Source organism: Apiospora kogelbergensis (assembly GCF_038363985.1).
Source record: "Apiospora kogelbergensis strain CBS 113332 chromosome Unknown utg000001l_segment0_segment0, whole genome shotgun sequence".
Taxonomy (NCBI): domain Eukaryota; kingdom Fungi; phylum Ascomycota; class Sordariomycetes; order Amphisphaeriales; family Apiosporaceae; genus Apiospora; species Apiospora kogelbergensis.
Window position 1 is genome coordinate 5044286 of NW_027117418.1, and position 15986 is coordinate 5060271.

Below are 15986 nucleotides of genomic sequence, written 5' to 3' on the forward strand. Positions count from 1 at the left end.
TCGTTCCTTCCATATCATATCAGATACGGTTATTGAATATCAAGTCCCCGTCGCCCGAATGTGAACGAGGTTGATGGCCGTGACGGACGAACATGTCCATTTTCTCACTCCTAAATAAATACATGTGTGTATAAAGTCCCAAATCGTCGCTGCCGTCAGGATGCGCCTTACGCGGTCAGGTCGTGGCTGCCATGGGAGTGATTCTGCGTTGATAAAAACGTCGCTGCCGCAGTGGTGAATACAATCGGTACACATCTAGATAGCTTCGAGCGCCATCTCGAATGCAGCTTTTTGAACCTCTACCTTTTCCTGTCTCAGCATTTTATTCACAACACACCATGCAATCATAACCGAATATCCTTATTCTACACAGTTATTTTGGTTAGAATGGATGCGACACGACCGCTTGACCATGTGTCTATCAAGGTTGAGGTCCTGAGATACCCGCGCAACCCTCGTTTCACCGGTCGCAACTGGGAGCTGCTATTCCTGGATCTATGGCTATCGACGTCAGAAGGCCGCGCCTGCGTGGTCGGAGGAATGCCGGGCATTGGAAAGACGCAGCTGGTCACCGAGTACGCCCACCGGTTTTCTAAGAGCTACGACTGCATGGCATGGCTGCCCTCAAGCGACAAGGGCATCATGATGTCCGCCATGAAGCATGTCTGCCAAAAACTCGGCATAGCTGGCGAAGCCACTGATGCCGAAACGTATACCCAGGCATTCAAGAGCTGGATGTCTAACAGTAAGTCAAAGCGTCACATCATCCCTGGGAGAAACGAGCCAAACAACTGATCTTGGATTTTTTGCAGGCAAGAACTGGCTCTTGATATTCGACGATGTGGTGGACTGGGCTACCATCGAAGACTTCCTTCCAAAAACACACGGATCGAGCTTGGTCACGACTCGGGACTTGAGATTGATCCCCAGCGGAACACACAACTTGCAACTCGACTCCTTGGATCCGACGTCGGGGGCCGAAATGCTTTCCGTGTATCTAGGATGGCAACCGGAAACAATCTCCGAAAACGACCAAGCACTCTCCAAGGCCGTGTCAGAAGAGGTTGGCGGCTTTCCAATGGCACTGGCCCACGTCGGCGGTTACATGAAGAGGCACGATCTCTCTCTCCGTGACATCACCGAGCGGCTGCGTAGCACGAAATCATGCGACCTGATCTGGCGGGAGAAATACATCCTCTCAACGTCGCCTCACCCTTTGCCCCTGGGCGAGATATGGGACAGTACCCTGGCCGACCTACGATCGGAAGAGCGGGCTATCCTAGAACTCCTGGCGTTCTTCAATGCGGATCGGGCCCCGCAGTACTTCTGGAATAGCCGTATCGAGGATGAGCCCCAGAGGGCCGTTCTTGGCAGGGCGCTGGACGAATTGCAACATCGCGGCCTGGTGCATCGCAAGCGCATCGACGGGATCATGTACCTGTCCATCCACCGCACACTGCAGAATGCCATGCTGTCCGGGCTTCGATATGGATCTCGCCTCTATTATTGCACCCTCGAGAACGCCATCGCCATGGTCCGGTCTGCCTGTCCCCGTCGCGAGCCTTTCGATGTGGCTGATCATGATCTTTGGCCGAAGTATGATCGGGTGCTCACTCAAGCGGAGAGCCTCCGGCTTCGCGTTGCGGATGACCGCTTGCCACACGTAGTAGCCCTCCAGCTATGCGACGTGTACGTGGAGGTTGGGAGCTACCTGCATCTCCAGGCCGCCCACAGCAGGGCGCAACCGCTTCTGGAGGCGGGGATTGCCATGTGCGAAGCTATGCGGGAGACTCTGAGCGCGTCTGTCCATGCGACTCTGCTACTCCTTTCCGTCGAGAACAAGAATGCGCTGGCCCTGCCGCAGCGGACGAGCGCCATCGCCGCCTGCAACAGGGCAATCACACTGCGCAAAGAGCATCCAGTCAAGGATGCCAAAATGGACGACCTGTTACTTGCCGACGCTCTCCGGGCCCGGGGACGCGCCTCCTTGGAGACTAGCGACTTTCCCAATGCCGGAACCCAGCTCCTTGCATCCTTCGACCTGATGCTGAAGCACTGCGCATCGCATGAACTACCTTATGGCTTCACTGCGGCCTATGAAGCCCTCTCGCTGGTCAGAATGAGCCAGCAGAGGCAGAGCGAGGCTCTCGACCTGATCGATAAAGCCATCGTCACGGCCGGATTGGTGCAGAAGCCCAGTGCTGCGGTCTTCCTCCAACTGACCTTCAACCGGGCTGTCATCCTGTTCAACCAAGGCGACTTCAAAGAGGCATGGAAGGTGGCGAAGGAAACCCTCCGGACCGCCGAGGCTCTCTTCGGCGCGGCATCATCGAGTGCTTTGAGTGCGCTCTTCTGGGCCGCCCATGCAGCGTACCGCCAGGGTGTTTTCCACGAGGCCGAGTGAGTGTCCTTCTCCTGCCAGCGTCTGCCAGTGCGTGTGATGGCCATTGCTGACGATATTGGATTGCAGACGCAACCTACGCGACGTATTACGCAGGTCGACAGAGACACAACAGTGGCCGCCGGCATGCGTCGCTCGCGCCCGGTACCTCCTGGCAAAGACACTCCAGGCCATGGGCGAGGAGATGGACGAGGCTATGCAGTTGAAAGGGGAGGCCGTCGCGGCCATCGGACAGCAAGAAGACTCCGTCACCATGACCGACTTCGACGTGCGAATCTCCATCTACCATGGACGGTCGGCCATCGAAGCCGACGAGAGCCCACAGAGCCCAGAGAGCTAGAAAGAAACGTCAAAAAGGAAACACCTGCTCAGTATGAGGGTTGAACTCATGACCTTCGCATTACTATGTATTGATCCAGGAACCAATATTAGTACGACGCTCTAACCAACTGAGCTAACCGAGCTGAGCCTATAGGGAAGCCGATCGTGATGACGGCTGGGCGAGTTTGTTGAGAGAAGAGTCTTTTTCGGAGTATAGATAGGCGATTAGAGAGGGTGGGGGCAAGAAGCTCATTATGGCGATTGGCTATTCGGTGGGTAACGATTTGGCATAGACACCCCAACTCGCAGCTACAGAGTGACAAAAGACAAAGCCTACCCGTCTGGCCGCCACGTCCAAATCGATATTGACTATTTCATCGGCAGTACACTCTTCCCGTTCTGGGCCACGAAGCCTTGAGTGATATTTCCAGGGCGACAGACCCAGACAGACAGGCGTGTTGCAGACCTGCTTATGTGAGCAGAGAAGACCCCCACAAGAGCCAAAAAGTCTAAAAAAAATCAAGCATTCTTCTGTGTTCAGAAGATCGTGGTATATCTCTAATATGTGATCAGAGTGGGATTCGAACCCACGAGGATTGCTCCACCAGGATGAAAGTGTCAAGGTTTACCTTAACCTGGCGCCATAACCAACTCGGCCATCTGACCGTGTTGCTTGTTGTTGATGGAAGGGGGCTTATGGGCGACTATAACGCTGGTGAGTGCTGTGGGCGACAGCAGAGCGGGGGAGCGGGCGGAGGGGTGGTGGGATAAGCAGGTTGGAAGCAGATGCATAGTTGGGTGGGTTTCCATCACTGGTTCAACACTCTCAAGAAGAATCTATAGATATCTGACTTATGAACTACCCGGCTGGTCCCGGCCCTAGAAGTGTCTATACACAGTAAGCCAAGGGTGCTGTTGGTTGTCAGACCCCTTGCCCCCAAGCGCCCATCCACGATTTGCCATGGCGTGACGACCTCTTCCGTGGTTATGACGACATAGGCACAGCAGCTATCAATGTCTTATTAGTAGTAGACACCCCCGATTTCGAGCTCAGCGTCGAGAGGAGGATGTTGTTGTTTTCATCGTATGCCAGTAGGTGGATGTCGCCGGTTCCGTCCGTGACGGCCCTCGGAGGCCCAGAGAGGCCTTTGTCGAGGATGACGTCGAAACCGCCGTTGGAAGACGGCGGCGGAGTCCACGCCGGATCTGTGCCAGTGTTGAATTTCTTATGAAGCAGCTCGCCCTTGACACCCCATGCAAAAACGTCGATGGTGTCGGCGCCCGTGCTGACGGCCTCGGGCTGTCCCTGGATCTGGAAGCCAGGCCCGCTGAGGAGCTCCCATTCGGACCACGTCCCATTCTGGAAGCCAAGGTGCCAGAGGCCACCGTCGCCGCCACGTGCGAAGACGTCCAAAAAGCCCGGCGCCCGCGCCACGACGACGGGCGGCGTCGTCACGAACCCCCTGAGGTCCTCGTACGGCGCGAACGCACCGAGGCTGGTGTCGGCGGCGTCGCGCCACGTGTGCACGAGGTGGTTGTTGAAGCGCGAGACGGCGAACACGTCGAGCCGGGTGTCGTCGCCGTTCCAGGCTACCGCGGCGGGCGCCGCCCAGGGCTGCAGGTCCGACTTGCCGGCGACGGGGTTGCCCACGAGGCTCCAGCTGCTCTCGGGCGTCCACCCCCAGAAGCAGATGCCCAAGCCCGACGGTGTCCGACAGAGATACAACGCCCCCATGAGGCCGGCTTCGGGCCCGTACCGTACCTGCGTCGGGCTGCTCGACCAAGTCGGCCCCCCGAACTGGTCCCAGTTGCCCGTGGGACCCGGGTTCCAGCCCGCGGCGCCGTCCTGGTCGCGGTACTTCCGAAACACTCTCGTGTCGAAGACGCCCGAGACGTGCATCTCGGTGCGGTTCGAGGGAACGCCCTTCTCCACGTGGTGCCGCCAGCTGACCGAGATGGTGGGCGTCTTGTCGCGGTCCACGCCGCCACCGACCAGCTCCATCTCCAAGCCATGGGGAGAAAGTCCTCCGCGGACGTTGCGTTGCCATTGCGATACTTTCTGTAGACTGAGTTCATCTTGTCGTTGGACACGGCAAACACCTCCATGTGAGGGTAACCCCGGGAGATGGCGGTTGGGGCGAACCCTGGCGCGACAGAAGTAGGAGAGCCGGGGCCTCCTGACATGGCCGCTTGGGAATCTGGATATGGAACGGCGGCTGGTGTTTCGTTGGGGCTGGCCGAGCTCGAGTTATTGTGACTTGGAAAAGCATGTCGGTCAGCAGCTTGGCCGGCGTATCCCGGGCCTCCGGGCATGCATCTTACCTGTTTTGACGACTCTTCAACGCCCCGACTACCCCGCCTACAACTGCCCCTACGAGAATAAGGACAACGACGGCGGCCAGTATGATGAGTTTCCGTCTCGATCGTCTCCGCCGTGGCTGGACGACTATAGAGGCTTCCTTCCGAGGCGTTTGGTATCCTCCAGAGTCTGACGCCGCTGCAGAGCCGGTGGCGGAACAGGGAACAACCTCGGGTGTCGTCAAGAAGTGCCTGCCGCGAAGTGATTGGTATTTCAAGTTATAGTCTTGCGGGTGCTGCTGTTCTTGTGCGGTTTGTAGGCGGCCTGGTTGTAGTAGTACGCCACCCGGGAGCACCTTCTGCTGCTCATTGGCATCGTGGACAGGATAGAGCCAGGTGTGATCCGGCAATGCAAGCTCGGGGGCGGACTCGCCGCTCCTCCACGGCACAATTTGCGGGCCGGATGCCTCGTTGGACTCGGAGTGCGCCACTTCCAGACCCGGCTGCTGATGACGATAGTTCTGGGCGCCGGCCATCTTGGGGTTACACGACGTTGAAAGTGCCCGTATAGCCCACCTCACTGTTGGTAGGCAGAAGCAGGACCGGTTATGATGACGGGTTTAGTAAGTTCACGTCGGTGTAGTAAAAGGAAGAACGTGGGAACAGCATTCTGAAGAGCTGTGGGTGCACGCCCAAAGGTGAAGAAGGGAGGGCCATGCTTGACAGCATGTTGCTGTGCCTTGATGGTATCCGCAATAACCACAATGCTCTCGCTTTTCTTGGAGGTGAGAAACCCCGGTGATTATATGATCAATTATTTATAACTTGATATCGGCTTACAAGCCAACCAGAAGGCGCGGACCCCTTTCAGCTTGCCTCACGTCAGCAAGCCCTAACAATCAGCTCCTCTTGGAAGCGCAGTCAGACGTATGAGACAGGATCAAATCAACTGGTGTGATGGCCAATCAGCCCTACGCAGCACACGGCAGTTGACAACGTGGCCATGCTCGTGAGTGACGGCGAACCTGCCGAAACCACCAGGAAGCGACGTCGGTAGATGGACTGAGCTGACTCACAACGCCATAACTTTTAGATAGTAATGTATTGAGTCTGTCTCTGGAGCAAGGTCCCAACGCGGCGTGGCACACGGGACAGAAAGAACACCAACCCACCTATCTAATTTTGATTGCCTTCCGTCGAAGAAGCCGCCGTATAACCAAACGTCCCAAGACCCTACCCTCGACCCTTGGAATTGCTGGTCTTGACGCCGTCTTTCTTGATGAGGGCGCCCAGTGAAGTGGGGTTGCCCTCCTTGTCCACGAACGGCTGGGCCTCGGAAGACCATGATTTGAACCACATCGCGTGCCGGAACACGGGGGCCATGTTCAGGACTTCGCTCTCCGTCGCCCACTCGAGGCCGGTGGCGCCGACGTGATCCGGGACCCTTGCCTTCTGCCCGGCCTGCTGGACCGTCCTGAAGTACGAATTCCAGAGCCCCACGCCTTCGTCGTTGCTGCGGAAATGAGGCGGGCCCGAACCCCGCGCGATCCGCATGGCCGCATCGTAGCCCGCGCGCATGGCCGGGATGACGCCGACGGTGGTGTACGACGGCCCGGCGACCATCAGCTGGCCCTGGAAGGCAGACGAGAGCTCGTAGTGCGCCTTGCGCAGGCGGTCGCGGTGGCCCACCGTATGCTGTGGCAAGCAGTCGCGGCAGAGCCTGGCCGAGGCGACAAGGCCCTTCTCGTCGGGGCTGATGCCGAGATGACGCTGCACCACGTTCTTGGCCATCTCGACACCCATCTGTTCGTCGGGAAGGAAGGCCCATTTGTCCCACTGATGACCGCCCATCATCACGGTCAGCTTGGTACCGGCCTTCTCCTTCCGCGTCTGGATGTCCGAGTCGAAGAGAACGCCGAGGGCGCGCTCTGGATTCTGTTCTTCCGACACCCCTTTGGGAATCAGGTAGCCAAACCCAGGGTTGGCGGCCAGCAGGTCTTCGTTGGGATACCACATGTTGACCACCATGATGGTCACCGCGGGAACCTCGCTTAACGAGGGAAGAGAGTTGGCAGGCTGAGCGATTTTCGCAAGCTGGCCGGCGTAGAGAGTACTGAGGACTTGATCGAATTTCTGAGTCTTACCCTTCGCCGTGACCTGAGACCGAGTTAGAGTGCATCCCCATGCAAATCATGGATTCGTCGTACTCACGATGACTTTACCATCTTGATGAACAACGGAAGTTACTGGAGCATTGCGCTTGATCTCGACATTGGCCCACTCTTTCAAGTCGTCTTCCAGACCACGCACCAGCGTGAGCAGCCCGTCTTCGAAGGCAATCAGCTTGTGTCGTATTCCTCTCACGGCCAGCTCGATGACTTGCCATGCATTGGGGCCGTCGAGTATATCATATGGGAGGAAGTTGTCCTTGATGGCTATCCACATCATGTCGTTAGGGAGCATTGCTTGATCTGCGTACCAGAAACGGTCGAAGATGGTGTGCTTGGCGCTCAATTTGTAGGCGTCGCCGCCGTAGATGCCATGTAGCATGCCCGAAACAACGTTCTTGATCAAACGGTCCTCGCCCATGACGCGCAGGAGGTATTCCGCGACCGACTCATCTTTTTCGAGCGAAGGTCGAGGCAGGACCGGCGGCGGCTGACCCTTCATCGCGGCCACTCTTGCCTGCAACTCGTAGCTGTCGCGTGAGTTCTTCTTCTCTAGGGAGTACTTCCACATATGCATGCCTGCCCCGAAGGCTCCGTCCCATATCGGCTCGGTTAGGAAGGATCGCAGGCTTTCGAGCATGTTGTTCAAGCTGGTATTTTCGGCCGGTAGCTTCACGAGGTGGTCGGGATAGTAGAGGTAACGCGAATTGGCGGCGCTTTTGGGGTAAACGATCTTGTCTCCGAGGCCCAAGTTGGCGAGCTGCAGGCGTGGAACGGACAATCAGCATACATCACCACTGACCGATCGCAGTGACATAGAGAACTCACCACATCGTACAGCACCAGGTCGTCGTATTTATTCCCGCTTGCGCCGGACCGCAACATGCGTGGGCCACGCTGGAGAAGAATATCCTCACCCTCGGCAGTTTGGGCAACTTCGCCCTTGATCCAACCACCTAGATGGTCGCCTCCCTCGTACAGGGTGATATGAGCGTTTTTCGCGTGTCTGGCCAGATAGTGGGCAGCTGTCAAGCCGGTGATACCGCCTCCGAGGACAGCGATTTTGCGGGAGGGCGGCGGGCTTTGGGCATCGGCCTTGGCCTTGGCGGGAGGCTGAGGCGACGCAGCGGTCGCATAACTGCGGCTTGATCGTGTGTAGAGAGCCTTGGGGACATATGGCAACATCGCGCGCCCTGTCGCAAAGCCGCGACTACTCGGCGTCTGAGCCCGCAGGAAAGCCAATTGGGGCAGAGCTCTGGTGGGCCGTCCGGCCAAAACAGCATGACGACACCCATTGCTATAGGCAGACCGCAGGAGGGCTATGAACAGCTCTTCTGGGCGGTTGGAGGTCATGACGGCGGTGCCAATGGTTGTTGTGTCATGGAGGAAGGCGTGAACCGCAGCGTGGCTTTTTGCAATTGGAATTTGTAGCTGGTTTGTCGCGGGATGCAGCCTGACCCGGTAGCTAGAACGGAGCGCGGCCTCGGCTAAACTCTCCACCATCGCATCATAGCATCATCGAACCGTCGCCAGCATAACAGGAAACATATGGAAACAATTCCTCGTCGTATGACAACCACACCATCCAACACATAACTCTCTCTCTCTCTACTTTCCATCTTAAGTATTAGGTACAAGTCACTTCGAGAATGTGCGCAATATATCACGATTGGGCAAGGTGAACTGGTTTGTTGGTGTCAAATCACAAGAATGCGTTGGGTATATTGTGTATGGTTTGGCTCATAGAGAAAGTCTGGGACTTTTCCGTAATCCATGAAACTCCTTAATGTCATCTAATTCATCCTGCCAAAAAAACGCCACTGTCATGTCCTCTTCGACACCCTCAACTGAAGACCGGTGCGCTGTCACCCAGGGGGGTCATAGTATACAAATATCGATCCTCATTTGCCCCTTCTTTCGCTTCCCCCTTTTCCCCAGGACAGCCACAGCCTTGTTCATGGCGTCGAGACCACCTTGTGTCCATCATCCCAGCACCATTGCAGCTATGCAATAGCTTCGTCCATTACAGCGTTTTCCTCGGCTCCTGGCACCACCAACTCCTCCGCGCCCTCTTGGTCGACGAATTTCCTGTCGCTGACATGCGATCCGTCGGCAGTCCACACCTTATCCTGGAATTTGCCTCGTTGCCCGTCCTCGTGCTTGTAGTGGCAGTACCGATTTGTGCAAGGATTGAACCTGCACATGGTCGTGACGTGGGTGAATTTGCAACCCTCCACCTTGCAATCTCCTCCGTTCCGGCACGCTGGCATATCCGGGTGCTTGAAGGGGCACTTGGGGTTGGTGCAGTTGGGGTAGAACTTGCACTCCTGGTCGTTCTGGTGAGCGCGCTTCGTAGCCGGCGACGGATGCCTCCCGACGCACTTGAAGTTCTTGCAAGCTGCGCCATAAGTACAGGCGTCTTGGACGTCTATCGTAGTGCCCGGGGGTGCGGCAGGCGATTGATGCGCGAACTTGCAGTCTCGGTTTGTACACGAAAGGTTGAACTTGCACAGTGTTGTCTCGGGACTGGCGTTCTGTCGGGATTGGGCCATGTCGACATCTTCTCCTTCAGCGCCAGCACCACTGGCAGACTCGGTCTGTTGCGAGTGGCCATTTCCATGGTGTCCACCACGGCGGAAGTTGTTCGCGCCGCGCTGTGTGCGCTCAAACAGAGACTTTCCCCCTCTGCCGCGATTGGCGGTGTTTTGTTGCTGGCTCTGTGCCAGCTGTTGCGACAGGGCAACCATCATCTGGTTCTGTTGCTGAAGAAGGGAAAAGATGTCACCTTGCTGGGCGCCGTTCTGCATCATCCAGTTGACGTCGCCCATACCGTTCATAGGGGGACACCACCCATGCCGTTCATTTGGTTTGCCATGCCGTGGGCAATGTTGTTGGCCCGGTTGTTCATCGCCCGGTTGTTGCGGCCATTTCCGCGAGGACCGGTCGGTGGAGTTCTTCCGTGGGCGTTGATACGCTCGGTACCAGCTCCTCCACGAACTCGGTGGAGTGCGTTCTCATGAGGCCGGTTCATATGACTGTTAAGCTGGCCCAACATATTGCGCTTTCCTCCACGGGCACCGCCTCTCATATCGCCGCCGTTGCGCATCGATTTGGGACCCGTCGGTGCGTTGAGCTCGGGCGCGTCGTTAGTAGACATGCCCATGTCCATGTCTTGGTCCATCGGTGCGGACGCGTCTTGTGTTGCCTGGCCGAAGCTCGACGCAGTTCCATTTAGTTGAGCGTTTATGATATCGATCTGCTCGAATAACCATCGGGCAAAATCCTTGGCGGCAGGGTCGTCGGGACTTAAGCTGAGTAAGTCGCCAGCCAGATCGCTAGCAATGTCGTCTTGGCTTCTTCCGTTGACGAGCATCAGAATGATATATTCGGAAAGTGACGCATCGTCGTCACCGCTTGCCCATCCGACCTCAACAAGCTTCGGTTGGATGGCCGCGGTGAGAGCCTCGGCCAAGGGAGTGTTCATAGCTACTTCGACCGACATGTTGACGAAGCGCCGGCGGAGCGAAGAAAGAGGCTGCTATGTGCGATTTGCTGAAAGAGCCGGGAGTATGAGAGGATTCGCGACAAGAAACAGGTCGGATTGTGCAGACTTTGTTGCCGGGTCGCGTGAGAAAATATGATAGATCGATCAGTGGCAAAAGCCGTCTCAAAAGTAGCAGTGTCGACAGGATTCGCAATAGACAGGTCTGGAATATTAATGAGGAACGGCAAGTGTGCTTTTATCGTAGAGGGTTTCCTCAATGAATGGGAGAAACAAGAAAGAAGAAGCCAGGGTTGAAGTGCGTCTTTCCACGGTTGGATAAAGGAATGACGATAGGTGGTTGTTCAAATGTTGTGGAGAGCTTTGATGCTGCTTTGCTTTGCATCTCCAGTAGGCTAACAAGCCATCTGTGCTGACTTCAAGCTTTCTCCGACAATCACCTCGACTCACAATCCCTTTGCTTCCACGCGATAAGAATTATCCGACGAACCCGCTGGTACTGGCTCCATTGTTCTGCGCCACATCCGCCATGCTGACAAAGCATGTGGCGCCCTCTTAGTATTGGTGAAATGGCATAGCCAAGTGCATGCACGCATCTCATGAGAGCTGTTCTCGTCTACACCTACCAACGCGCCTGGCCGTCTGCATAGGGAGCGTATGTTCCGTATGTGAATACAGCGGTGAATCCGAGGCTGTCCGCGTCGCCCCGAGGATGCTCTCGCAAACTTGGATAAACATGCGATGCACTCGGCACTACTCTAAACAGCAAACAATGGTTGGTATTTTGAAGGTCATCCATCCCTATTGTGGCTACTAACATGTTAACGTTTCTACTACCTCATGCATTACCTAGTGTCGTCCAGAAGCCCGAAGTAGTAGATGTTGATGATGAGCCCACATTATAAGTTTCGGGAGATGTGCATCATCCGAGATGTCTGCCCCCGCCCGGGCCATTGGTCCGGACCTCATCTCCCAGCGCCTCATCACTTCCCCGGACATCCACCGAGTGAAAGTGCACGATATCATGGTATATGAATTGTTCGTCGATCCTATTGTGGTTTGCCATGGGCAGGGATTGCTCAACCCCAAGGTTGTTATGCTTATGAATCTCGCAGGCCAGATTGGTTCCAAGGAAGTTTCAAGACTGGGCTAGACATTGTACGTGCAGCCACTCATTGCTGTCTACACCGTCGATTCTCACTGCTCATGACCGTGAGAGGAAAAGAAGACGTGAACTAGGAAGACAAGGAACACCATGTGTGCTTCAAAATGCATTCGATTATCGTGTACCTATCTGGCCCAGCCAGCTCGCACAGCGGGGGGAGGGAGGTTGGAATGGCTTAATGGGAGGTTGGCACTGCCCCAGTCCATTGACGGTGAGATAGCCTGATGGCTCTGATGGCTCTGCACCACCTGCAGATCCCTTCCATATCCTCCCCGCTTCATCTCGCCACGAATAAGTACAACTTGCCTATTGCAGGCCATCAACCCCCCAACCTGAAGATCAGCGCAAGCAATTTCATGGCCATATTACTCAAGTCAACTGCCTAAGTACGGCAATTGCTGACTGGGCGACTGCGCTACTGCGCGGGGCTCATCCTACATGATCCGTTAAGGCACACATGGACTCATGCGATTCACCCCGACTGCTAGAACAAACAACAGACAGGTCTAGCTGGGGGATTCCGAGCAAACAATATCACAGCCCGGCTCTGGGGTACCTCACCAGCGCCGCGCCTACCTAGCCTACCTACACGTACACACCTAAACACACCCTACGCCTGATAGGCTCTGTTGACGTAACGTTGCCGTGCCCGCTGCCAGATTCGCCTAGCGAAGATCTGTCTATCTACATACGGCAGTCCTTCGTCTAGCGTTACCTCTTGCATCTCCCTGGACTCACCCAGGCTCACTCTGATAGGCTCCTGGGTCTGCCCTGGGTGCTTGGGGCTCGGAACCTGCAGTTGGAGCAGGTATCTGTCGTTTGCATACATATTGTCGTCGGCCTGTTGTGGAGACCTGGTGACGGCACAAACGAGGTGCACTCATTCATTCCTGCACTGCCTGTACCGAACTTTATAAGTCCCGTACCACCGCCATCCATACACCCTTTCGAGGTCGCCTCCTCTCCATTTCTGCTTGGTTTTATTTTGGACCTGGACAATTTGCTCGGGCAGTATCTCTATTTACCACCCTTACATGGCCTTTTCCATGTTTTGATTCCTACCAAGTCGGCCCAGCAACAACAAAATACACCGCAATGCATCTCTTTGGTGGTAGCAGGCTGTGGTTGTCGGCCTGCCTTGTCATCCTGGTCTCCGTCATTTCCCCTGTGCAGGCCATCTGGCCAGCCCCGAGCAACATCACCACTGGCCAAGCGACTCTTTGGATCAAGCATGGTGTTTTTGTTACCTATAACGGAGGGATTGTATGCTGGTCTTCTCTGTCTCCTGCCCCTTCGTGCGTGTTCGAGTCGTCTAGTACTAATGAGAAACCCTCGATGCTGCAGCTTCCATGGAACTATGGCTTTGTCCCACCGGGTCCCAGGTTCTCTAGCAGAGATATTGTGACAGGTGGCGTGTCTCGGGCCTTGGATGCCATTCTGAACAAGAACTTTGTCCCGTGGAAGCTCTATGCTCGCAACAAGGTCCAAGAAACTGAAGCTGAACACGGCAAGCCCAAGACGTACGTCACTAAACTTGAGATCACCCAAACGGGTAAGGATTCGGACAGGACCTGGAAACCGGTGGCTGGCGAGGTCGACGAATCATATAGCTTGACGCTTGACGACAAGGGCACTGCTAAGATTCATGCCGTCTCGGCAGTTGGCGTACTAAGAGCTCTTGAATCCTTCACACAGCTGTTCTTCAAGCACTCTCAAGGGTCCATCTATACGTCGCTTGCGCCGGTTGCCATTACTGATGCGCCGACTTACCCCCACCGCGGTATTTTGATGGACGTGGCTCGCAACTGGTATCCGGTTGAGAACATCTTCAGGACCCTTGATGCTATGTCGTGGAATAAGATGAACAGACTTCACATCCACGTGACCGACTCCCAAGCATGGCCCCTTGAGATCCCTTCCATGCCCGAGCTCGCCCAGAACGGCGCATACGCGAAAGGGCTTACCTATTCGCCCTCCGACATCAGGGCTATTCAGACCTACGCTATCCATCGCGGAATTGAGGTCATTTTCGAGATTGACACTCCAGGTCACATCGGCATCGTCGCCGAGTCGTATCCAGACTTGATCACGGGTTGGGGTGCCGAACCTTGGACGACGTACTGTGCCGAGCCTCCTTGTGGCCAGTTCAGACTGAACGAGCCCAAGGTGGACAAGTTCCTGGACAAGCTGATGGATGATCTCCTCCCGCGTCTATCCCCTTATACGGCCTATTTCCACACTGGCGGTGACGAGGTGAACTTCCAGGAATACCTTTTGGACCCAACCGTGGGCACCAACGACACGGCAGTTATTGGGCCTCTCATACAGAAGTTTACCGACAAGAACCATGCTCGGGTAAGGAAAGCAGGACTGATTCCCTTTGTGTGGGAAGAGATTCCCGCGTCGTACAATGTTTCCATCGGCAAGGACGTGGTGGTTCAAAGCTGGCTCGGCGGCACAGCCATTAAAGACCTTACCGCGAAAGGCCATAAAGTCATCGACAGCAACTACAACTACTGGGTAGGAACCACGTGACACTCCAGCCCCTTGGATCAAGGCTAACTGAAACGTGATGTAGTACTTGGACTGTGGCCGAGGTGCATGGCTTACCTTCCAAAATGGCGATGCCTATGATGCAAACTACCCCTTCAACGACTGGTGTGGGCCGACCAAGAGCTGGGGCCTGATCTACTCGCACGACCCGCGGGCCAACTTGACCGAGGAGCAGGCCAAGCTCGTCTTGGGCGGCGAGGTGGCGGCGTGGAGCGAGGAGATTGACGAGACCAATATTGACAACATTCTGTGGCCGCGATCCAGTGCTGCCGGGGAGGTTCTCTGGTCGGGGCGCACGGTCAACGGGCAGAACAGGAGTCAGATCGAAGCAGCGCCCCGGCTGAACGAGTTCCGCGAGCGCATGGTTGCGCGAGGTGTCCAGGCAGCGCCGATTACCATGGTGTTTTGCACACAAGGCATGAACGGAAGCACTTGCGAACTGCCCATGTAGGAGCGGCCGGGGTTGGTTTGTGCTCTATCGTCACACACACCTCGCCCTTAATATTAATAGTAGAATCCGGGATGGGAATCTTGACCTGTGAATAAGTGAATCAAGCAATAGTCCTTACGTGAAGTGCAGGAGATCAGCAGATGGGAGGCCGAACCAAGGCTTTGCCTCGGTCCGTTGGAGGTTCCTACACACCTCAGGAAGTTACCCCACACTTTCCTGGTTATTTCTGCTCGTGGGTGACGTTGTGGCGGCCTGGGTTTGGGTTGTCTTGCCATGAGGGGTGACCCATCGCGCAGTAGCATGTGAAGCAGATATTTAGTAGCTGCATGGCAAAGTGAATGTGGATGGAAGACCGAACGGGTGACCGTTATTTGTCCCTGTTTGCGTACTGGTTTCATAGGGCCGAAGAGTACTGCAAAGTAAGTTAGTTCTTTGTCACACCTGGTACGCCACCGTTATGGGTTCTAGCGTGGCCCGTCTGGTATATAATCAAACAGCTACTTGTTTGGGACATTGGGACAGGGCAAGTGAAGAAAATTGCAATAGTCCGAGATCGAAGGGTGAGAACCAAGCCCACTATTCGCCGACTTGGGATAGCATTTCATCCCTAAACCCCACCTTCTGCACCTCGGCATCGCGTCCCCCGTCCTTCTATCCAGCCAGAAGCAGTGCCAGTGTTGCGATCAACTCTCAGCTCTACCAAGGCAGTGGCTGTTCAGTCATCGGTCGTGTCACCCGAGCGCGCACACACGCACACACGCACACACACACACCCCTCAAACCCCCTTGCTACCCCAGATACGACGTCGACGCACATTTGCCTTCATCTTCATGTATGGGCAGTTGACAGGTGCGGTGCTTGGGACGCTAGGATGTTCGGACGGGGGGCCCCACGACTCCACGAGGGGTCGATCGAGGTCCGTCCAGCTTCTGCAGAAGATCCGCCCGCCGTGCCGATACCAAGGGTGCAAATCGCCAGCCTGCACTAGGCAACTGATTCGGATACTGCCTTAGCTACATGTACAACAGCTCGTTCGTCCCCGGTTTCCCTCCAGCATCCCATCCCCTTCTTTCTCTTACAATTCCTACAGCCTGTGTTGCCACAGCAAGCTCGGGCTTTGGTCGAT

General features: G+C 55.8%; 7 protein-coding genes across 7 annotated transcripts; 3 read left to right on the top strand and 4 right to left on the bottom strand.

Annotated features, from left to right (window-relative positions):
* Nucleotides 1-387: 387 nt before the first annotated feature.
* Nucleotides 388-2741, top strand: PG998_001608 (uncharacterized protein; the record flags this gene model as incomplete). Its single annotated transcript, XM_066868426.1, has 3 exons — nucleotides 388-745; nucleotides 813-2400; nucleotides 2471-2741. The coding sequence occupies 3 exons, from the start codon at nucleotides 388-390 to the stop codon at nucleotides 2739-2741; spliced, it is 2217 nt and encodes a 738-aa protein (XP_066736841.1).
* Nucleotides 2742-3707: 966 nt separating this feature from the next.
* Nucleotides 3708-4724, bottom strand: PG998_001609 (uncharacterized protein; the record flags this gene model as incomplete). The annotated part of the gene is made up of 1 exon (XM_066868427.1): nucleotides 3708-4724. One exon carries the CDS (start codon nucleotides 4722-4724, stop codon nucleotides 3708-3710), a length of 1017 nt encoding a protein of 338 aa, XP_066736842.1.
* A 316-nt stretch (nucleotides 4725-5040) lies between these two features.
* PG998_001610 (uncharacterized protein) lies at nucleotides 5041-5556 on the bottom strand (the record flags this gene model as incomplete). Its single annotated transcript, XM_066868428.1, has 1 exon — nucleotides 5041-5556. One exon carries the CDS (start codon nucleotides 5554-5556, stop codon nucleotides 5041-5043), a length of 516 nt encoding a protein of 171 aa, XP_066736843.1.
* Nucleotides 5557-6253: 697 nt separating this feature from the next.
* Nucleotides 6254-8541, bottom strand: PG998_001611 (uncharacterized protein; the record flags this gene model as incomplete). Its single annotated transcript, XM_066868429.1, has 3 exons — nucleotides 6254-7177; nucleotides 7232-7948; nucleotides 8017-8541. 3 exons carry the CDS (start codon nucleotides 8539-8541, stop codon nucleotides 6254-6256), a joined length of 2166 nt encoding a protein of 721 aa, XP_066736844.1.
* Nucleotides 8542-9191: 650 nt separating this feature from the next.
* Nucleotides 9192-10690, bottom strand: PG998_001612 (uncharacterized protein; the record flags this gene model as incomplete). The annotated part of the gene is made up of 2 exons (XM_066868430.1): nucleotides 9192-9950; nucleotides 10034-10690. The coding sequence occupies 2 exons, from the start codon at nucleotides 10688-10690 to the stop codon at nucleotides 9192-9194; spliced, it is 1416 nt and encodes a 471-aa protein (XP_066736845.1).
* Nucleotides 10691-11621: 931 nt separating this feature from the next.
* Nucleotides 11622-11843, top strand: PG998_001613 (uncharacterized protein; the record flags this gene model as incomplete). The annotated part of the gene is made up of 1 exon (XM_066868431.1): nucleotides 11622-11843. One exon carries the CDS (start codon nucleotides 11622-11624, stop codon nucleotides 11841-11843), a length of 222 nt encoding a protein of 73 aa, XP_066736846.1.
* Nucleotides 11844-13190: 1347 nt separating this feature from the next.
* PG998_001614 (glycoside hydrolase family 20 protein) lies at nucleotides 13191-14859 on the top strand (the record flags this gene model as incomplete). The annotated part of the gene is made up of 2 exons (XM_066868432.1): nucleotides 13191-14375; nucleotides 14434-14859. The coding sequence occupies 2 exons, from the start codon at nucleotides 13191-13193 to the stop codon at nucleotides 14857-14859; spliced, it is 1611 nt and encodes a 536-aa protein (XP_066736847.1).
* Between the last annotated feature and the right edge of the window lie 1127 nt (nucleotides 14860-15986).